The 22,376-nt window shown below is 33.7% G+C and overlaps 3 protein-coding genes across 3 annotated transcripts; 2 read left to right on the forward strand and 1 right to left on the reverse strand.

Moving 5' to 3' along the window:
• Positions 1-36: 36 nt before the first annotated feature.
• LOC128878858 (solute carrier family 25 member 35-like) lies at positions 37-4,891 on the reverse strand. The gene is made up of 5 exons (XM_054127440.1): positions 4,670-4,891; positions 1,578-1,959; positions 1,162-1,380; positions 980-1,094; positions 37-474 (listed from the first exon to the last, which is right to left on the reverse strand). The coding sequence occupies exons 1-5, from the start codon at positions 4,702-4,704 to the stop codon at positions 281-283; spliced, it is 945 nt and encodes a 314-aa protein (XP_053983415.1). The 5' UTR covers positions 4,705-4,891; the 3' UTR covers positions 37-280.
• A 3,843-nt stretch (positions 4,892-8,734) lies between these two features.
• On the forward strand, positions 8,735-14,181 carry LOC128878430 (pre-mRNA-processing factor 6). The gene is made up of 9 exons (XM_054126633.1): positions 8,735-8,936; positions 9,028-9,087; positions 9,169-9,295; positions 9,748-10,298; positions 10,439-11,219; positions 11,716-11,931; positions 12,674-13,015; positions 13,362-13,705; positions 13,794-14,181. Exons 1-9 carry the CDS (start codon positions 8,839-8,841, stop codon positions 14,071-14,073), a joined length of 2,799 nt encoding a protein of 932 aa, XP_053982608.1. The 5' UTR covers positions 8,735-8,838; the 3' UTR covers positions 14,074-14,181.
• Positions 14,182-16,877: 2,696 nt separating this feature from the next.
• On the forward strand, positions 16,878-21,834 carry LOC128878053 (guanylate cyclase alpha-like). Its single transcript, XM_054125869.1, has 3 exons — positions 16,878-17,726; positions 17,801-17,917; positions 17,987-21,834. The coding sequence occupies exons 1-3, from the start codon at positions 17,613-17,615 to the stop codon at positions 21,314-21,316; spliced, it is 3,561 nt and encodes a 1,186-aa protein (XP_053981844.1). The 5' UTR covers positions 16,878-17,612; the 3' UTR covers positions 21,317-21,834.
• Positions 21,835-22,376: the final 542 nt, after the last annotated feature.

Consider the following 22,376-nt stretch of genomic DNA (forward strand, 5'->3'; position numbering starts at 1 on the left):
AAACGTGTAATGGCTATTAAATTATTAACACATCACTGCCCATGTAAGAAAGTAAAATTTATTTTTTTTTTACCTGGTATTCATTATACACTAGTTTGAACATTATAAAGCTTTCGTTCCCCTATGTTCAGAACCTAGATATACGGTATGTACAATGACATTTAGATACAAATTAATATGGACTTCGAAATGTACTGTACAACTTGTTCTGGTAATGAATAACGTTATTCCACATTACTATTCGTAGGTTTTCCATACATACTTTCCTACAATCACACATTTACGATCTACTCATACAATACAACTGATCTAATTTCTCGTAAAATACTAAACACAGCACAGTGTGCGGTGCTATTCTCATCCATGTTGGAAAGATTCCTTTGTACAAACCAGTCAGTCCTTCTTTACGGAATATTTTAATTATGGCGTCTAAAAGACCATTATACAACGAACCTTTACCGCCTGCATCTATCCCTGTATTTTTATTAATCAAAAAGTATTATGTATTTTTACTTGTCGTATTTAAAAGAAATGTACATATATAACATATAATACTTCATCGAATAATTTAACCGTTTATTATGAAAATGGTGTTAATCCATCTTACTTTGTTTCAATCGACGATGAAGTATGATTAAGATTTTTAAAATAATCATCGCGCACGGGTGGTGTGTACAACAAGAATTCCATTACGACCTTATAATTTTTCATAATGTTGCAAAAATATAAGATCATTTGTCTTCATAGGTTTACACTATTTTTTAAATGAATGTATTTCTTATTCTGTTTAGTAACCAAAATTGCTTAGTCATGAAGAAATATTGATTGAAATTCGACATAATTGTCAAACATTGCAGAAATTCCATTTTTTAAGTAGATGAATTTACATCATCTTCATAATGAACGATTCAATTAGTAGTGTAATGTGCTATCAGCAAAGATTAATTTCTAGCATAAGTATAGAATTAACGGAACTCACGTTGATTATAAAGTCTTGTTGCTAAAACGTCAAATGGTTGCATAGTAAGTGCCACGCAACTTCCACCGATCATGGACGCAAGAAAGGTCAAAAGTATTGATTGATTTGGTAGTATCTGAAAGAAATCATAAACATTCCAGTTTACGTTACATTTTTTCCATTACTTTATAATAGATACTCACTTGTAACGAACGTAACCAGTCCGCGGCTAAACCAAAGGTGGTTAGTTGTGTTGCGGAACCCACAAAAACGCGTGGTATGTTAGCATACCAACCGCGATATAAAGCAACTATTCCACCTTCTTTCCATAAAGACTTGAATGCACACCAGGTACCCAAATGATTGTGTTGATAACCAACAGCTATTGTTTGCGCCGATTGTGATTGTAATTGTGTTTTCAGCTATTACGATTAATAAAAAAAAGAATACGAGATGTGATTTAGTACATTAATTTAAACATTATATGCATTGTTTAATAAAAAAAAAATTACAAAACAATAAATACAAAAAGAAGGCAGCAGGATTCAGATAACAGAAGTTCTACTTGGGATTTATGTATTGTTATTCAATAATGAGTATGCACAATGTAGCGAGTTACCATATAGAAAGGACTACCAAGTACAGCTCCTATGCTCCCAGCAGTTCCAGTTACAATTGCGGTACTGAGAACATCGGTATTCCCTTTTTTATTAGTGATAAGGTCATACTTTTTAGCGGAATTGTAGACACCTAACCGTATTCCATTAAGTACCACTTGAAAATAAAGGGCAGGTACGATACCAGCTTGCAAAGCAAGCACGCCTTCATGTTTTGCTATCAAATAGCCTGCATGCAAAGTATTCTTATATATTTTGTTATATGAATTTCGTGCTTCTAATTCACCCTGCAATTGTAGGCGTACTTTGATTACGTCGATTGGATTTGTGAAAAAACCAGCTCCCACAGCTGCTAATGCTCCAATTATAAACTCAGTACCTAGACTAGAATAAGCAGAAAAATAAATATTACAGATTAATTGTTACCATGGACATTTTTCTTTTTTATTGCAAATAAGGCTAATTTTGTACTTTTAGTTGTTCGTTAAGTACAATTGTATATACATTGCAAAATATTCGAGTAGCTACTAGTTTCGACTATATAAAGTAATTCTGACGGAAATTCTACAATAACAGTAATATAATTATTGAAAATAAATACGAGGAATAGAAAATACTCTTTTATTATTTATTTATTATATACAGTACATTTATTAAATATGGAACAACAGTGTATATCTTCTATATGTGTGATAAAATTCTTTAATCAATTGTTCTCCAATGTAATTATTAATTTTTGCTTCTTTTCTGTCAATTTTATGACTTAAAATGTTATATTTTTTATTTCACTTAAAAATATTTTATAACATTGTTATGAAAGTAGTATTGCATTGTTATTGAAGTAGTACCAAATACATATAATGCAAATCAATTCATAAAAACAATTTGAAACTGAGCATGAAAATTCATGTTGTGATATCTATTCAGAAGTTGGATATGCAAAGTGCCTAAGGACTTTTACCTTCATTTCAGTAAATATTTAAGTATTGCTAGCTTTAAATTTATCACAAAGAAACAAAAACAGTGGTATTTCTACAACGCTGACTATACAGTATGAGTCTTCTAACATGACGATCTTAAATAACTCGTAAGGTATTCGTTGTATGACAATCTTTCAAACAAGAGTTGCATGGTATCTAGGGGGACATACAGTGCACTAATCTGTTTTTTGTCTAATATTTTTGTTCGAATTCAGGTAAATCATCAAATTTTGCGTAAAAAAGTATTACACAAAGTGGGACTTCAAATGAATAATTTACTGAGATATCTTCAAATTAATAATCTTCTATTAGAAAATACGCTTAGTCAACCTGATTCTTAACATGACTTTGTTTATTTTGGCAGGTCATGTCTGTAAACAAGTTTCCTGTCAGATGTTAGAAATCATCAACACGAAATGCCTATTTAGTATCTCAGTAACCATTAAAGTTGTATTGAGAAAGGTGCTACATTTTTATTACGATGTTCAGTAACAATGAAAAATAGGATATGATAATTCTTTATGGTGCATGTGAAGAAAATGCTATAAGAGCTAAGATCTTATACGAAGCAAAGTATTCTGATCGAAATGAGCCACTGCATTCTACATTCTTAAGTTGTCAGTAAAAAATTGAGTTTATCATGTATCACCAACGACAGCAGAAGATATGCGAGAATGTATTATTAGTGTATGTGATAATTCGATTGCGTAAGTGCAAGTACTGTAATGGACATCACTTAGAACACCACTTAAAATAAAACTTCTTTTATAAATATCTCAGTAATTATTCATTTGAAGTCTCACTTTGTGTAATACTTTTTTATGCAAAATTTGATGATTTATCAGAATTTGGAAAGAAATATTAGACATTCCATTTAAAAAACTGAAGGTGACCCTAATATCTCGATAAAAAAGTAAGATAATAAAAAACAGATTAAAGCACTGTATATCCCCCTAAATACAATGCAACTTTTGTTTGAAACATTTTGTCGTACAATGAATGCCTTACGAGTTATTTGAGTTCGTTATGTTAGAAGACTCATCTGGTATAATAAGTAAATTTTAAAAGTATTAAATAAGCTCTACTACAAATCTACTCATACAAGCGATTATAACAAAGAAAAATAATGTTAGTAATAGTAAACATATAAATATCTCTCAATACTTCTAGTAAGGTAGATGCGTTTGGTGATTTATGCTTAAAATATATAAGAGGTCCAGTTTGGAGTGGCATTATAATGGTAAATATACTCAATTTTAGTTAATATTAATGCTATTGTAATTGACAACAATATATTTTATATTCTTAAGTAATACGTTTTATGTACTTAAAAATGAATTTCAATTGCAAAATAAGAAACAATTTTTCAAATAAATCAAAAAAATGAAACGTTAAAATGTTTCAATGAATTGAAATACTAAACAAACATCGTGTAAAAGTGTGTAACACAGGACAGTTGTACTTTAGTAGTATAAATCTTGAGTCAGAGATGAAGAGAATAATACAGGGTGTCCCAAAACTCGGGGAGGAGCCGAAAATGGGGGGTAGCTGAGACGATTCTGAACAACAATTTCCTTTGCAAAAATGTCGGATGGGGCTTCGTTAAGGAGATATTATGCGAAAACCCCGACCAATCAGAGCGCGCGTAGACCGTTGGAGCGGCCGCGGTAGCGTAGGCTACGCGCTGGCGGCCGCGCTTGCACGCGAACAAGTGACTCGACGTGCATCGAAGCATCGACCTAGCGCGTAGCCTTCGCTACCGCGGCCGCTCGAACGGTCTACGCGCGCTCTGATTGGTCGGGGTTTTCGCTTAATATCTCCTTAACGAAGCCCCATCCGACATTTTTGCAAAGGAAATTGTTGTTCAGATCGTCTCAGCTACCCCCCATTTCCGGCTCCTCCCCGAGTTTTGGGACACCCTGTATATGAAATACTCGAATCTACTTGAGAGTAATATATGGCCGGCCGGTTGGAGACACGAAGATCGTTGGATTAATTAATTAATATAATTCGACACGATGAGTGGGTGCACGTAATAGGAACAAAATCTAGACGAACCGAAACTATGATTTCTTAGAAACGCGTGTCGCGTGATCGACTATAAAAACGCTCACGGTTTGGTGTTGATCGCGCTCGGCGCTGCGGTCATTTCCTAAACGAAAGAACGGAACGTTCATTCACGCTTGATTACCGAAAACTAAAGTATATCTGGCCGCTTACAATTAGTCAAGTCATGCAGCGCCAATTGGCGCCAATGACTCTGTTTCTAACATTACTGAACTTGTTCCCCCTAATACCCATCGGTTTACATCATTCTGTACGGTTCCGCGCGATAACTATTTTTGCGTAAACGATCATATGATTGTTCAAGGTCGCGATTAAGGGTGCGCACGTGCGCAGGAGCCAGAGTCAAACTCCGAGTTGACTTCAGCGACAAATGCGGAAAAAATAGTAAGCTCGCAGACAGGGTCGGTTTTAGCAATATTGGCGCCCGGGCAAGATTATCGTGGCGCCCCTTCAGGGGTATATACTGGGTGTGCCAAAAATGTTGTTACACCCTGTATAGAGACCGATTATAGGCTAGCAAGCGACATGGTGCGGTATGAAGCCAAGGAGGGAGGTCCGTCGGCCATCTTACATTGCCAATTTGTAGCGGGAAGTTTAAATAGGACTGTAATTCAAAATATGGTTATATGTTTGAAACCAAATTTTTAGAATTTCAGCACTTTGAATATCTAATTTTTTGTTATAGTTTATTCCTTTTCATAATCTACCAATGGTTACAATGAATGTATGAGTTAAACTTTGTCTGGGGTGCGCAGGAGACCCAGCAAAACTCCGAGTTGACTTCAGCGACAGTTGCGGAGAAAGTAGGAAGTTCTGGGACAAGGATAGATAAATCCTTGTCTCTCCAATGATGCTGTGACAGAAAGGGAGATACATCAATCGGAGGAGAGACAAAGACAGAATGATGTCAAATGTTTGCAATTTTCCAAAGAGTTATTGTAATTTTATGAGGCGAGGAAGCGACCTTTCCGACTGATTTTTTTTTAACTGTTCCTTATAAAATACCGTTGCGGGGGATAGTTACACATTTTGCAATTCGCTTTTGAAACGTGCTAAAAATACATTTAAAGACAAGACATTTTTTGTGGGTCTTTTTCCAAAAATCTGTAACTATCCCCCGCAACAGCATTTTACAAGGAACAGTTTAAAAAAAAAATCAGTCAAAAAGGTTGCTTCCTCGCCTCATAAAATTACATTGGTGGTGTCGCTACGATTGAGACGATTCATATGCCAACATGGCTACCTCAATATCGTGCTTTCCACCTCAGCGCTGTCGTCGTCTTCCTTTCTGTTACCGTGTCGACCATCTAAACACGCTTTTCGACTTGGTTCGCAGGTATCGTAGTCGGGCCGGGTTTTTTCGCGCACGCGCAGTGAACATAGCATCAATGAAGTATACGCACGACTAAAAAGGTGTATCTTAATTACCCCTGCATAATTTTTCAAATATATTCATGATTTATGGACAAATGTAGGACAATATATAAAGACAATACATAATTATAAACAATATATAAATAATAAGGACAAATATATTCATGATTTCGCGCTCATAGCCACAATAGCTATAGCACCCCACACCTGTTACCCTGGATACGACACTGTTAACGGTCATTCTGGCAAAAAAACTCGGTCCAGCTGGTAACTGATCGTAGTATCGTACATAAGATATCGCTAGTTCGATCCCAAGCTGCTGTGTATTTTTTTTATTCTTATTTTATATTTTGTTCGGTTGCCGAACATCTTGTATAATTTATAAAAAAAAAATTTTGGTATAAGAGGTAATATGAAATATAAAATACAAACAAATAGCCGAATACTTTCCTGTTTCGCTGTATGTATATCGTGTTTGGTCTCATTGTAATCATAAAAATCTTACAAATACATTGGAAAAAGTTAGATTTAAAAAAATCAATAAATAAAAAAGTTTTATTGTTACATTAGTATTGTCTCGCACCCGCCGATGTGTTTTGTTCCTAGCTTCGTGCCTCTGATCTCTCTCTCTCTCTCTCTCTCTCTCTCTCTCTCTCTCTCGTCTCTCCTCTCTCTTTCGCTTTCCTCTCTCTGTCTCTCTCTATGTTCGCGCTCGCCTGGAGCCGCAAGTAAACTTAGAATCGACACCTCGGCTGGTTATTATACCTACGTACATTGTATGTGTAACCAAATATTTCGATCAGCTTCGAATCCGTCCAAAGTTTGAAAGCTTAGACGAAGTAGAAAGAGACAGTTTGATGAAGAAGAAAGAGAGACTGACAAGGGAACGGGCCCAGATATGACGCTAATTTTTTGATGAGCCTTTGCACAGTGGAAAACTGAAGCGAATTATATTCAATTTTGGGGGCAGACGATTTATAATTTACGAGATATTCAACATTAAAGTTATTATTGCTGTTTACTTGGTGAATTATAAGCGACTCTGTCAATAGCGAATTCGGCATAGTCAGTAAAACATCAACATAATAATTTCTCTGTCGCGAGTTCGAGTCCCGTTGAAACATTCTTACACTATTCTTTTTTTTCACTTTTTTTTAAAAATACATTCGTTAAATATGACTTATTTATAACTAATATGCGGATATATTTTTTAAAACAAACAATTTCCATTTTGAATGTATGATGTACATGAACTTGGGTGATAATTTTCAAAAAAGCAGTGGAAACAAAAATTTTAATCACCATGTACATCGAATGAATGCTTTAGATTCACAACTGCAAAATTGTTTATTTAATTCTACTGGGAATACTGCCTCATTTACGTTAATGAAATGTACTCGATTTTTTGATAGCCATGATGCGTACCAAGCATATCTATGTAGAATAGAGATAAATATATTGAAATTCATTATACAAATAGAAACAAGTACAGCACAAATAACAATTAGTACTTTATTATTTTCGTACCATATTATAAATATCATATCAGTTTTTTATTATTTACTTCTTTGAAATTATCGTAACAGACTATTCTGTATCAATCAATTGCAATGCAATATAAACAACCTTAACATATACATGACGTTTCTTAACAATATAATATTGAATATATATACGTATGCAAAAGTAAAATATATAAGCTCGGGCGCTTCATACTTTTAGTACGGTACTGAACCATGCTGAAAGGCATTTTTAGATTCTCGGCACACCAGCAGCAGGAGAGACGACACCAGCGCTGTGGCGTGCTGTGGTGGAGAGTGTGGAACTCAAGCCATTGTGCAAGCGCATCAGTCTTCTCGATTTCATAACGACAACACCATTGTAATTTTATGAGGCGAGGAAGTGACCTTTCCGTCTGATTTTTTTTTTGAAACTGTTCCTTATAAAATTCCACTGCGGGGGATAGCTACACATTTTGCAATTTCGCTTTTAAAACATGCTAGAAATACGTTCAAAGGCAAAATATTTTTTTTTTTTCAATTTTTTCCAGAAAACGCATGACGAGACGATAGATTCACTTCCACCGATTACGAAATGCATAATTATTATATGTTTTTTTCATTATTGTGCCTGAAAAACGGGAAAAACTATCTAGTAGTTCAACTCCTTTCCGTTGGTGGCGCCAGTTTGTCTCCTGCGCACTATACTGTGCGAAAATGAAAAGGTGACTAGTGGATGACCAGGGCCGGTTTTACCAGTATTGGCGCCCCGGGCAAGATTATCGTGGCTCCTCTTCAGAGGCTTAAAATTTTTAAGAAAAGAAGATAAGGTAATAATATCAAACGATGAATCTGTAGCTAGATTGTAAAGATTGTTAAACTACAATATATAGCAGCTTTACTAATCTACACCGGATTGCGACGCCTCCAAAAATCTGGCGCCCCGGGCGGTTGCCCGACCACGCCTCCCCATAACGCCGGTCCTGAGTGGATCTGATTAATTGGGTTATAATTTCCCACATTGTATAATTTAGAATATTATACTATAATATAATTCATATCTACACAGTACAAAAAGTAGTCTAAATTAAATTAAATTTCCCTCCATACTTGCTTTCCGGCGGGGCTCTATTTAGTTCTAAGCTGTGTCACTTGTGACGCTATCAGAGGGCTATAGTAAAACCCCGTGAGATGCCGATCCAATCTATCAGTGAATTCCCTGGTGACAGTATCAGTTATTCAGTTGGTAATTTGGTATTGGTTATGATTGGTTAGTAGCAGTTAGTAGTTAGTATCAGTATTTCGTCTTTCTGTTTACGTCGATTTGTAGACGGTAAACAAAAATGTCAGTTCCATCGTCAGTTTCGTTGTCAACCAGAAACAAGAAACATTTCTTGGGTGTACCGGCGCCCTTAGGATACGTTGCTGGTGTCGGAAGAGGGTAATATAAACGAAGAAATGTTGTTTAATTGATCTAACCTCCATCGGTAAAGTGAAACATTAATTTGATGACTTAATACGTAAATTTTCAGAGCTACCGGATTCACAACTAGATCTGATATCGGTCCAGCTCGAGATGCTAACGATGTCTCGTAAGTATTCTGTGTAGTAGTTCCCAAATTATCTTTACATTTAGTAAAAAAGTTCCATGTCATTTTATACTTTGTTTACAGGGACGATAGACATGCTCCACCTACAAAACGAACAAAAAAGAAGGAAGAAGAGGAAGAAGATGAAGAAGACTTGAATGATTCCAATTACGATGAATTTTCTGGATACGGGGGCTCGCTTTTCAGTAAAGTAAAATAGAAATATTCTTAGAATTCAAGTGTTTAAATAACTTAGCCCGATCGCACACGGTGCAACCGATTTGAAATTAGATAATTAGTTGCAAACCGTTTGCGCTCTTTGTTTTACCTACTACTTTGTTTTACCTAGATCCATGGTCGCATACAACTAGTTTCAGAGTGGTTTGAAACTCATCGGTTGCACCTGTGTGCAATCAGTCTTAAACTTTGTTACAAAACTTCAATAGTCGTGTGTTTGTCACTACCTATCATTGACAATTGATACATGAATTCTCTAATTTACCCAATAATATACAGCTTGTCAAAAATAACATTAAGATATGCTCATGTATACAGATGCTTGCTTACTGTATATTTGTATATGTATAACCATCTTTCTATGGCAGACTGACCAAAAAGCAACTAGAAGCAACTGTTACAGCATATGAATCGAATTCTTTTCAGGATCCATATGATAAAGACGATGAAGAAGCAGACGCCATTTACGAAGCTATTGACAAGCGAATGGATGAAAAACGTAAAGAATATAGAGAAAAAAGGCTCAGAGAGGAACTAGAAAGGTATCGTCAAGAACGTCCTAAAATTCAACAGCAGTTCTCTGATTTGAAAAGGGAATTGGTAAATGTAACCGAAGAAGAATGGAAAAATGTTCCAGAAGTAGGTGATGCCAGGAATCGGAAACAACGGAATCCGCGGGCTGAAAAATTCACGCCATTGCCGGATTCTGTACTCGCGAGAAACTTGGGAGGTGAAACATCTACTAGTATTGATCCGTCGAGTGGTCTGGCATCTATGATGCCTGGTGTAGCGACTCCTGGAATGTTGACTCCTACAGGAGATTTAGATCTAAGGAAAATTGGACAAGCCAGAAACACTCTAATGAACGTTAAATTAAACCAAGTTTCCGATTCCGTAGAAGGACAAACTGTTGTCGATCCAAAGGGCTATCTTACAGATTTGCAAAGTATGATCCCAACGTACGGCGGTGATATCAAGTAAGTTCCTTCAAATTATTTACAGCTCGCCTTGAATATTTTTAATAACTTTCAATTTCTTTTTTTTAACATACACATTTATCTATCCTTGTCTCGATACATTTTTCATTTAATTTATCGATTTCTTCGTTTTGCTCCAGCGATATCAAGAAAGCCAGATTGCTATTGAAATCTGTGAGAGAAACGAATCCCAATCATCCACCAGCATGGATTGCATCGGCTCGTTTAGAAGAAGTTACAGGCAAAGTACAAGCTGCGCGAAATCTGATAATGAAAGGGTGCGAGGTAAATCCTACGTCGGAAGACTTATGGTTGGAAGCAGCTAGACTTCAACCACCGGATACGGCTAAAGCGGTAATTGCGCAATCGGTACGGCATATACCAACGTCTGTTCGAATTTGGATAAAGGCAGCTGATTTAGAGACGGAAACAAAAGCGAAAAGGAGAGTGTACCGCAAAGCGTTGGAGCACATTCCAAATTCGGTGAGATTGTGGAAAGCGGCGGTCGAGTTGGAGGAACCAGAGGATGCACGGATTTTACTTAGTCGAGCGGTCGAGTGTTGTCCGACCAGTGTAGATCTGTGGCTTGCTCTCGCAAGATTAGAAACCTATGACAACGCGAGGAAGGTACTTAATAAAGCAAGAGAGAACATTCCAACCGATAGACAAATCTGGACCACCGCCGCAAAATTAGAAGAGGCGAATGGGAATAAGCACATGGTAGAAAAAATTATCGATCGTGCGATATCCTCGTTGAGCGCGAACGGAGTCGAAATTAACAGAGAACATTGGTTCAAAGAAGCCATGGAGGCGGAAAAGGCTGGTGCGGTACATACATGTCAAGTTATCGTTAAAGCAATCATCAGTTTTGGCGTAGAAGAAGAAGATAGAAAGCACACGTGGATGGAGGATGCAGAAGCTGTAAAATCAATATTATATTTTGTAGTTTATAGTCATGGAACTGGTGGGAATGATACAAAAACAATGCTATCGATGCATTTCATTAATTATACTTTTACAGAAATATTTACATATATTTGATACTTTGTGAGAGTATTGATATTCATTTGATACTTCCTAGACAGTATCATTAAGTATATTCGCGTATTAAAGTAGCGGGTCTCTTGAGAATGTAACATTGCATTACAATATTCCATAGTTTCAAGAGTCACGCGGTCCTATATTTTAATTGCAATGGTCTGTTTTCCCAATATAGTTGTATTATCGATGCTCACTCTCAAGTATTTATTACAAAAGTGTTTGTTTCAAAAATTAATGTCAAGTAGAAAGTTTGATACTTTTCAATTCTTTTTATTGAATGTCAAATCGCTTGAATATCATTGATATCTAATCGCATCAGATCCATCGCTAATATTTAATTGAACAAAAACAATAATTTGTTTATTCACTTTTTCAGTGCGCCCAACAAGGAGCATTGGAGTGCGCCAGGGCTGTCTACGCTTACGCATTGTCGGCGTTTCCTAGTAAAAAATCAATTTGGCTACGCGCAGCCTATTTCGAGAAAACGTATGGAACGCGAGAATCTTTGGAATCTTTGCTCCAAAGAGCAGTTGCACATTGTCCCAAAAGCGAAGTGCTTTGGCTCATGGGTGCAAAATCCAAGTGGTTGGCTGTGAGTAAAACTAATAAAGATCAAAGTCACGTTTCTAGACACCGGACATTAAAACAATTTTTCAGAAACTCCATCCATTTAGAAGATTGATAAATTAATGATACGCAAATAATATAGATTAGCTTAAATCGTAATTTTAATTTTATAGACATTTTTCATTTGCAGTTAATCATGCCAAGTTGGCAATTATTAAAATTAAAAGTATTCGCGCTCGTAATCGTTTAAAAGTTTATTTATTTTATTATAAAATAAACAAAGAATTAAATTGAAATGGAATAAATGTTCATTGGTTAGGAACACGAATTTGCTTTATCCAGGGCCGGGTTCAAAAATGTTGCGGGACCTGAATTCACATTCAAATCCTACACTTAAATTTTACAACGAGGAATTATTTATTTATAAACGCTGTTACATATTATATATTTTTTATAAGACGAATACTAAATAATAATACTTTGATGACTTTTGTCACTTCTTTAAACTGAATCATCGCTATTAAAAAAATGTCTTGCATCTGTTAATGGTATCATTCTGTAAAAAGTTAATAAAAATCGGTGCCTTTTAATTGGGTAATTTTCGTAGACCGTGAGTCCGGGTTCCGGCGAACGCGGTGAACCTGTCTTTCGCCGGCTCTGGCTTTATCACTCTACGAACATTCTATCTTCGAATGTTTGATGGAGATCAAATCGTGCATTAGTATTTTTGTGGTACACATTTAACCTAATCTTTCTTCATTTTACAGGGTGATGTTCCAGCAGCTAGAGGTATTCTGTCTCTCGCGTTTCAAGCAAATCCAAATTCAGAGGAGATTTGGTTGGCGGCCGTGAAACTAGAATCTGAAAATTCTGAATACGAAAGAGCTCGGCGATTACTTGCAAAAGCGAGAGCATCCGCGCCAACTCCTAGAGTAATGATGAAAAGTGCGAAATTAGAATGGGCTTTGAACAATCTCGACGCAGCCTTGCTGCTTCTGAAAGAGGCTCTGGAGGCATTCGACGATTTCCCAAAGTTGTGGTTGATGAAGGGTCAAATCGAGGAGCAACAGGGAAATTTGGATAAAGCTTTGGACACTTACACACAAGCTGTAAGTTTATAATTAAGTTAAAAATTTGATCAAAAACAATAAAAATAAAAACGTAGGTCCTAAGCGTAATAAATTTTCAGTATAATTGATATACAAATTGCATTGTCAAATATTTTAGTAAATGTTATATGTAAGCGATACTTTGGTAACTTCACTTTCATTGTGAAAGTTAGTACGTTAAATCTTATCATTTAAGGTTGATCTGAAAAGGGTTAAAATACTTGTGACTAAACATCGCCAGTTTTCATAGCAATACACTATTTAACTATTTATTACTCTTAAGACTAATATTTTATTTTATTTTACATATTCGATTGTCATTTATGTATTTCTATATGTCTTACAGATTAAGAAGTGTCCGAGTTCGATTCCATTGTGGCGTTTACTATCACAACTGGAACACAGAAAAGGCCAAGTTACTAAGGCTCGTTCAGTGTTGGAAAAAGCACGTCTAAGGAATCCAAAGAACGCTGAACTTTGGTTAGAAGCTATCAGAAACGAATTGAAAAGTGGCGGTGTCAGAGATATGGCCAATACACTTATGGCAAAAGCTTTGCAAGAGTGTCCGACATCAGGTTTACTTTGGGCTGAAGCGATCTTTATGGAACCAAGGCCACAGAGAAAGACTAAAAGCGTTGACGCATTGAAGAAGTGCGAACACGATCCTTATGTACTTCTTGCGGTATCCAAGTTAGTATATAAAGACTCTCTCGTGAATCTATGTGATGTACTAATAATAACATCCGTTTCATTAATGGAAAAAAAACATCTATTTCAGATTGTTCTGGTGCGAACATAAAATTACAAAGTGTAGAGACTGGTTCAACAGAACAGTGAAGATAGATCCTGATTTAGGAGATGCATGGGCATACTTCTACAAGTTTGAACTTCTAAATGGAACAGAGGAACAACAAGAAGATGTAAAAAAACGATGCATTGCTGCAGAACCTCATCATGGTGAAAACTGGTGTAAAGTATCCAAGAATATTGCAAATTGGTGCTTAAGCATAGATCAAATCTTAGTACTGGTCGCAAAAGATCTACCAATTCCAATATAATCGATAATATAAATTTAAGTGTGCATTGTAAATAATTTTTAAAAGTTTATGAGCAATAGAAAAATAAACAATCTTGTACATGTGTTGAAATGGACATTGTATACAACAGTTGCACCAGGAAACCATTATTTATGTTAGTTCTACGATCGAAATCAGTGATTTACTTTATCGAGCTTGGGACCGATTTGTCAGGTTTGTAAAATGGTAGTATTTCTTAACACTGAGAATTATAGTTATTTATGTAAGTAGGAATAGGTTAAAAAAATAAAATAATAATTACTAAAGAAATTACTAAATTACTAAAGAAATAAAGGTTAGTTAAAAGGTTTATTTCTCATATGAAAATAATAGAAATCAATCGTTATCTTTCTATTTAATGACTTATTTTATGTTCTATTTAGTTAGGTGTTGGCATCACGAATCATAGATAGATAGTCGACTACTGATTTAGGTCGATTACACAGTTCAATAAATAAAATCTTTTTTATATTTTACAATATACACAGAGCGACTCTCGCACAGTTTCTCATTTCAAATCGTAATGCATCTTTTTTAAATAAATTTACTGCTCGATACATCTGAGAAACAGTTCAAAATAGGAAAATAATATAATTTTGCGAAGTTTAGTAAAAATGGAGAAGTAAAACAGAGTAAAAGTTGTTTACAATTCTATGAGTAGCACTCAAGGATATATCATAAAAATGAAACGTTATGTGTATAGAAATTAAATATCTATTACAGTTCATTACAGCACTGGCAAGCGATAGCCGGTTGCACATTCCAGACTGATATTTTCCCAATTTGCTCGAATTACAAATAGTTTCAACACTTTCTCTGAATAAATTTCTACGCAGAAATGTTTAGTGTGGAGCAAGTTTTTCAAGTAACAAATATTTCATTAAAATGCGTAAAAAGTCTGCTTTTTTAAAATTTTCAGAAAATTCTCATTAAAGATCACATTTACCTTCATGACTCTTTGTTCCAATATACTGTCTTATTTTTATTTAAAATATATGCATTCTTACAAAAATTCGTGTTCTTTCAAACATTGATAATACGTATAGCAGAGCGTAAAAGACCATAAAAAAATACAGTGAGTGTAGAATGTATTCATACACTGATCAATTTCCTAAAAAACTTTTGTGTGAAATTGTAGTTTCTTAACTTCTTTTTGTATAATCAATGATATTTTACATATTCTCGGAAGTCTCTAAGATAGATATAGTCCAAACAACATTTACTAGTTAATATAATTTGTGAAATTAACAAAAAAATGCGAAAAGTGGGTAAAAGTATAGAAGGAATTAGTATTTCTACGATTCTTATGACGAACCATTTACAGTAGAGTTTGTAACGTAAACACATTAGTTTATTGCTCCGTACGAATTAAAAAACATCAAATTTCCAGTAAAGTACTTTTAGAAATCGCTCTAATAGAGGAATCGAAGAAGATCCCACTTCGAATAACTAATAATTTAGTTAATTTAATGCTTAGAAGAGTTATAATAATTATAAAATCAAAAGGAAATACCACGAAAGAAGTATTATATACTTGTAAATTAATGTAAATTTCAAAGTTTCAAAAATGAAACAGTTGTGCGAATACTTATTGCTTCAATATTTCTATTGATTAATTTTTGTTTTCTTGTTAATTTTGCAACTTACATAAATAGCTATTTTTTTTTTATAATCAATCTATTCTAGAGATTTCCAGGAATATTTAGAATGTCATCATTTATAAAAAATAAATTAATAAATTACAATTTTACATAGTTTTTTTGGAAATTGATCGGTGTACGAATACTTTCTACATTGACTGTAAATGTTAGCGAAAAGTATGTCATTTTTTGCTCCAAAAAAAAAAAAATATACATATTCATTGATTATGATTAATGATTAACATACTTGATCAAGTAATTGAATAATTGTCATTACAAATACTCTGTCGTATGTAATGGTATTTCCAATTACTGAATTACTACCAGTAATCCCATGCATTATGGCCTAAAAATAATTAAAAGGCGTCTCAAATCTAAAGTAGTCAAAAATACCTACAAATAATTAAAAAGTAATTATAACTACTTTTTTAATTACTTTCAAGTAATTGCAGTGACATGGACAGTAATTGTTGAAAGTAATGATTACTGTCTTTCAATTATTTGTAATTACTTGAAAGTAGTTAAAAAAGTAGTTATAATTACCTTTTAATAACTTTAGATTTGAGATGCCTTTTAATTATTATCTGGGCAGTTATAAGTAATTATTAAAAAGTAATTGAATTACATAGTAGTTAAGACTGAGGTATTGCATAATTACTAAAAAAAAAAATAATCATCAATTACTTAAATAATTACTTTCTAATTCCATAGTAATTGTTCCAAATTGTAATAAATTCCAAAATAATCATTACATTATAGCTCTGGTATACGAATGTACCGATATACAGAGTGCCCGAAAAATGTTGTAACACCTTGAAAGGGGTGGTTCGGGAGGTGATTTGAAACAACTTTTTCCTTAGCTAAAATGTTGTCCGAGATTTCGTTGAGGAGATATTAACAAAAAAAACCCGACCAATCAGAGCGCGCGTATACCGTTGGAGCGGCCGCGGTAGCGTATGAGCGCGGCCGCCTATCGCGTAGCCTACGCTCACCGGCATACTCGCGCTGTGATTGGTCGAGGTTTTCGCTTAATATCTCCTTCGAAAACATTTTCGCTAAGGAAAAAGTTGTTTGAAATCACCTCCTAAACCTACTCCTTTCAAGGTGTTACAACATTTTTGAGACACCCTGTATATACCCCTGAAGGGGCGCCACGATAATCTTGCCCGGGGCGCCGATATTGCTAAAACCGGCCCTGATTAATCTGATAACTGTGAGTAATTATTAAAAAAAACAATTATAAAGAGATCACTGGCTAACTCTGATTTAGGTTAATCGTCGATAATACAAAAGAATTGAAAGGAATCCTATATATACTATATAATTAAAAACCATATCAAGTGGGAGAAGCGAACAGTTTCCCCTCATGATGTTCCCCTCAAACGATTTATTTGAGTAAACCTTACATCCATTCCAATTATTTAATTGTAATATTTGTATCGTGGTTGCATCGTTTGTAGATGAAGTATTTCTTACATGTTTTGTATATATATCGTATCGTAAAGAAAATAGTGGTAAAAAGTAACACCTAAGGGCATTTACTTATACGTAGTGTGTGATGGTGTGTGATCGATGCGTTATACTGGACGCACAGGAAAAAATAACAACTACGCCATACTTGTTTTCGAAGTAACTCATTCTATGCCCAATTTACGATAATGAGGAAAAAATATTGGTTAAGAAATAAGTTGGAACGCGTAGATTTACTAAAACCTTAAAATTCAACTCTATAATCAACCGTTAGAAGAAAGGTATGCGAGTATTTCACTTGGAGCGATTTAGTCGTATCTTCAACATTTTAGCTCTATATACATAACCAGAAGATACTTCGTGATTCACTGTTTACGTGTGCAATATCCGCGTCTATACTTACTACCTATTATGCAAATAAAATTCTGTTATAAAATGGCGAAAAATGATGGTTCGATAACATTTACCGCGAATACTACTCAAGAAAATGAAAGGTTATTAGATGAATCCTGTCGTAAGCATCAAGTAAGTACCGAACCTCGTGAACTTCGATATTCTTGGATACAAACAATATTATTAGCATATCAATGATATTTCAGGTAGAAAACAAAACCAAGGAAGATTTCGAGCAATTGTTTATCAAACTTAATTATATCTGTCAAATGAAATCAACCAAAGAAGAAGCGCAAGCAAATTCTTCTTGGTGTAATACAAATGTAAGATTTATGTTAAAATTACTATTCTAATTTGGATTAGGTCTTGATCTTATTATTCTTTCTTTTTAGGTTATAAATTATACATACGGATCCATCTCAGGATTTCCATCTGGTTCTTGGTGGGGGATCCGCATGGATTGTTCTAGAGATCGTGTTCACGATCCTTTCAATGAAAATATTCAAATCGGCCCTTTTGGAGTTACATCGATCTGTACACCGAGCGTTAATTTGAACGAAGATATTGATTTTGGTAATTCTCTGACCTTTACGGGTCAGAAATATGTTGACGAAGAATCGGACATTGATCCACTTATCAAAAATTATGAAAATCAGATACCAGTGAGATTGATCAGAAGTTATAATCTATTGAACAAATTTGCTCCAAAAACAGGTTATAGATACGATGGTTTATATATTGTAACAAAATTTTGGATAGGTGTAAACTCTGATTCTACAAAATATTATAAATTTTCTCTGTTACGTTTAAATGGCCAAGAACCACCATCATGGAGTATCAAGCAGCCGCTTCTAGGTACAAATAAATCTTTGTCTACTTTACATTGTACGCCTATGCATCCTCGAAATTGTTTAGAAAATTCTCCGAGTCAGTATGAATTTAGAAAATATTCGCATACATCTGAATCTACGATTCCAAAGGGGAAATTTGATAAATCAAACATTTCAACTATTTCAACTGTACAACTTCCGACTCTTGAAAATAAAAAAATAGAAGAGAAAGAAAAGGTTATACCTGAAAGTGGAATAGTAATGCGTCATGTGTTTAAGAAGGGAAATACAGAATGTACGGCCAGCGTATCCAGTATTTCTAATACATCAGAAAACAAATTATTAAACCGTATCGGAATGCAAGGATTCAAAGCTCATAATACTAATATCTCTATACGTACAGGACTGTATGATTCGTCGCATAGTACACAGCACGATGTTAAAAAAAGTACTTTGTCATTGTTTTGTAGAACAGCTAAATCGCTTAATTTACTTAAATCTAATCAACACACGGAAAATTTGAATTCGTCTAACAAAGATAGAAATAGAAGTCTAGATGGAAAAATGCAAACTGTTGCAACGAATGAGATTCCTAAACGCATTGATTATATTTCGCCTAATGCTGTTAAATCAGATTCATTGAAAATTAAGTCAATTAAAGATATAAATATAGAATTTAACAATAGTTCAAGCGATACAAGTATAAATCATTGTTATAAACACAAGTTTAATAACATTAAAGGGCATAATGATGTGCCGAATGATTCTACAGATGTACATAAAAGTAGTTTAAATTCTTTGGAGACACCAATTGATATGTTAGATTCGACAGACCCTATGTATAGAAATGAAACTTCGACACATAAAATGGTACCCAAAGAAGTACAGGAATTAAGATCAATAGATTCCATAGAATCATTAACACCAGATAAAATTCTACATTTAATTAATAAGAAATGTCATCCTTTATCCAAATTACTCATGGGTAATATGATAGGACTAACATCGGAACAATCTATAGGATTGAAAACACACGATTTATTAACAGTTCAGTCAGAGGTTAAAGATGAAACAGTGCCACAAAATAACGATATAGAGGAAACAAAGGAAAAGAAAAAGTTTGAGGCCATTTCGGATGAACTGATTGGGGCAAGATATTATAAATTTAGAAGACGTAGATTAACCAGAAAAATAATGAAAAAATCAGAGGTAAGAAAATGCAATAGGACGCACAATGGAGAATTACGAAAAGGCTCTGTACAGTCTATAGATGTTTTAGAACCAAATTTAATGGACTTTAATGCATGTAATGGTTCTCAGAGAAGTATACCGCAAGATGTTTTGTACACAAATACATGTAACACAGATGTACAGAATAAAGTAGTTAAACGGAACAGTATACAAAAGAAGAAAATACATTGCGTGCAAGAATCAACAAAGAATATAAAAAAGAATGTTGAAAGTAAAATCGAAGCGAGAACGCGTTTACGAACTATGAAAGTAGTTAAATCGTCGATCAAGAAACACATAAATAAGAAACAAAGACGAGAGATTGCAAATTTATTAATAGATGCAAAAATTGGCCCAAAAATACGTGGTCCAAGGAACCGAAGATTGAGATGTATTGGTAGTAAATACGCTAAACAGCCATATGAACGCTTTAGTACTGTTGTATGTGATTTTAACAAATGCCGAATTAATTCGGATATATCTGGACAACGGTCTACTTTTAAAAATAAAAATAAACTCACAAAAGTCAGTAACTATAAAAACATTAGGAATAAGGAAACTAACAACGTTGAAAGATCGGAAACATTGAATTTAAAACGAAATACAGTACACGAGAATTTCGCTGTTTCTAAAAAGATGGATAAGAACGATATTTCAGAAAAAATATTAAATAATAATAATAATAGCATGAATGACAATAACAAGAAATTAAAATCTGTAAAAGCTAATGTTAAAAGTGTACAAACTAATGATGTAACAATTATTGGAAATCGGAAAAGAAAATTGATGGAAACAATTCCCAGGAAAAGAAAATTTAATATAACTGAACAAAAACCACATGAGGATTGCGATAAAAATGCCTCGAAGGCCTGTAAAACGGATGCGGTAACTCAATGTACTCTTATTAAAGGACCACTGACGCGAAACTTGAAATCGAACGATTTGGTTCAAAAGTATGAGCGCAATGAACACTATACTTTTATCAAAATAGAATACGGTGAATTGAAAGATATGAAATCCGAAGTTTGTGAAGCTACTAAATCAAATACCGAGAGTAAAAGTCAACAAACGTACAAATCCAACGAAAGGTATGAATCGGATAGAACAACTGTATGTAATATACAACATCCTAAAAATTCAAATCTACTGTTAAATAGTAATATTTTGAACAGAAATGAGCAAAGTAAATTTTCGATGGAAAGAGTGTCTGCATTTGTACCTGTTAATGTTTTGGATAGCGCCCTGAAAATTGCTCGTCTCAGATCTATAGGATTCAAACCAATAATAAGTTGTAATAACGGTAACGAGAGTATCAATAATCAAAACAGGGGAGGCTGTTCCGAGGCAGCTAGTAGCAAAGTGATAAAGCAAAATGTTGCTGAGAAATACAATAAGTATACTAATGAGGAAAACGATGTTGTTGTATATATGGATGATGAATTGCAATATCAAGATATCGAAGATGAAGATAACAATTCGTTGTCTAGTGAACGGAAAGCATCGGAATCAGAAGATTGTACATCAAGCAACGAACAATTAAATAGTGTAAGTTTTGAAAGGGAATCGCGTAACGATCTGTTATTAGAACAAGATTTGGAATCACCGTGGCATGGTTGGAAAAAAGTTATAACAAATGAAGATACGTACTGGGTCGGTTGGTAAAAGAAATGCAAAACCGAGTACTTTATAATTTTTTGTTTTACTAAATCGTGACAAAAAGAAATTTATTTAAAAAGTAAATAAATAAATATTTAATAAATATAAATATGAGTATATATACACACATAAATATATATTTATATTTTCCGCTAAAACAAAGGCTGTTGACAAAATATTAAGTTATTTTTTCACTGATAGTTGTAATGTTTCAATGTATTGATATAGTTATAGAAAGCTCTTTTGTAGAATAAATAGATTTGATCTTTTGTTGAATTAATTCATGTTCAAATTCTTCTAACTATACTTTCGATGTTATGTCCTTCGCTAAGTGTTTTACTAATAAGAATTAAAAGTAATTTAAGATAATGATTAATGATTGTACAAAAATAGTGATTTACTTTCAACAAATTAGCTTTATTGTTATGTTATGGAGTAGAATAATATATTCTCTTCATAAATATAATTTATGTATACACAAAACTTTCTATTGTATAGAAAATAAAGTTTAATTAAGATCAAGATTTATTTGCACTGTTTAACACAGTATTTTTTTTAATATCTCCTTCCCGCCGACTTTACTAACAAAGGAAAATATTCAACGGACCCTTTGAAGTAAAATTAAATTATCTTTATTTTAATATAATCAAATATCGCTTTTTAAAAAAATACATTTACGTTTCTTTAAATTTTAATTCAACTCAAATTTTGTTTCTTTCAATTTCAACTATGTATACATTTACTAAAGCAATGCACAAAAATTAGTATCCAAAAATTATCCTAACCGCTTGGGTCGTGTTAATACTGTTTAATGGTATTTAATTTGTTGTATTGCATAGTGCTAAGAATATAATAAAATTTGTTACTTTTAATTATTTTTACCGGAAAAGAGAATGAAAAGAGATGACTAATGAATTAGACATTTCAATTGTTACAAATTCTTAAGGTTTTTAGTTTTCAATTTCGTTTTTGATGTTTTTATTACCAATGATAGACAAATTTTTAATGAGTGTCTTAATTATTAATAAAATATAGGAAACATATTTTATATTGCGCAATATAATAA

Source organism: Hylaeus volcanicus, chromosome 6 (genome assembly GCF_026283585.1).
Source record: "Hylaeus volcanicus isolate JK05 chromosome 6, UHH_iyHylVolc1.0_haploid, whole genome shotgun sequence".
Lineage (NCBI taxonomy): Eukaryota > Metazoa > Arthropoda > Insecta > Hymenoptera > Colletidae > Hylaeus > Hylaeus volcanicus.

Bases quoted from the DNA above. Each gene is read 5' to 3' on its own strand.
- LOC128878858 (XM_054127440.1), bottom strand. From the start codon at position 4,704: ATGACCGCAGCGCCGAGCGCGATCAACACCAAACC. The intron at 1,381-1,577 runs GTAACTCGCTAC...TAATCGTAATAG, and splicing joins TTGGTAGTCCTTTCTATATG to CTGAAAACACAATTACAATC. The intron at 475-979 runs GTGAGTTCCGTT...ATAAAAATACAG, and splicing joins AACAAGACTTTATAATCAAC to GGATAGATGCAGGCGGTAAA.
- LOC128878430 (XM_054126633.1), top strand. From the start codon at position 8,839: ATGTCAGTTCCATCGTCAGTTTCGTTGTCAACCAGAAACAAGAAACAT. The intron at 8,937-9,027 runs GTAATATAAACG...GTAAATTTTCAG, and splicing joins GTTGCTGGTGTCGGAAGAGG to AGCTACCGGATTCACAACTA. The intron at 13,016-13,361 runs GTAAGTTTATAA...TATGTCTTACAG, and splicing joins TGGACACTTACACACAAGCT to ATTAAGAAGTGTCCGAGTTC.
- LOC128878053 (XM_054125869.1), top strand. From the start codon at position 17,613: ATGCAAATAAAATTCTGTTATAAAATGGCGAAAAATGATGGTTCGATA. The intron at 17,727-17,800 runs GTAAGTACCGAA...ATGATATTTCAG, and splicing joins AATCCTGTCGTAAGCATCAA to GTAGAAAACAAAACCAAGGA. The intron at 17,918-17,986 runs GTAAGATTTATG...CTTTCTTTTTAG, and splicing joins CTTCTTGGTGTAATACAAAT to GTTATAAATTATACATACGG.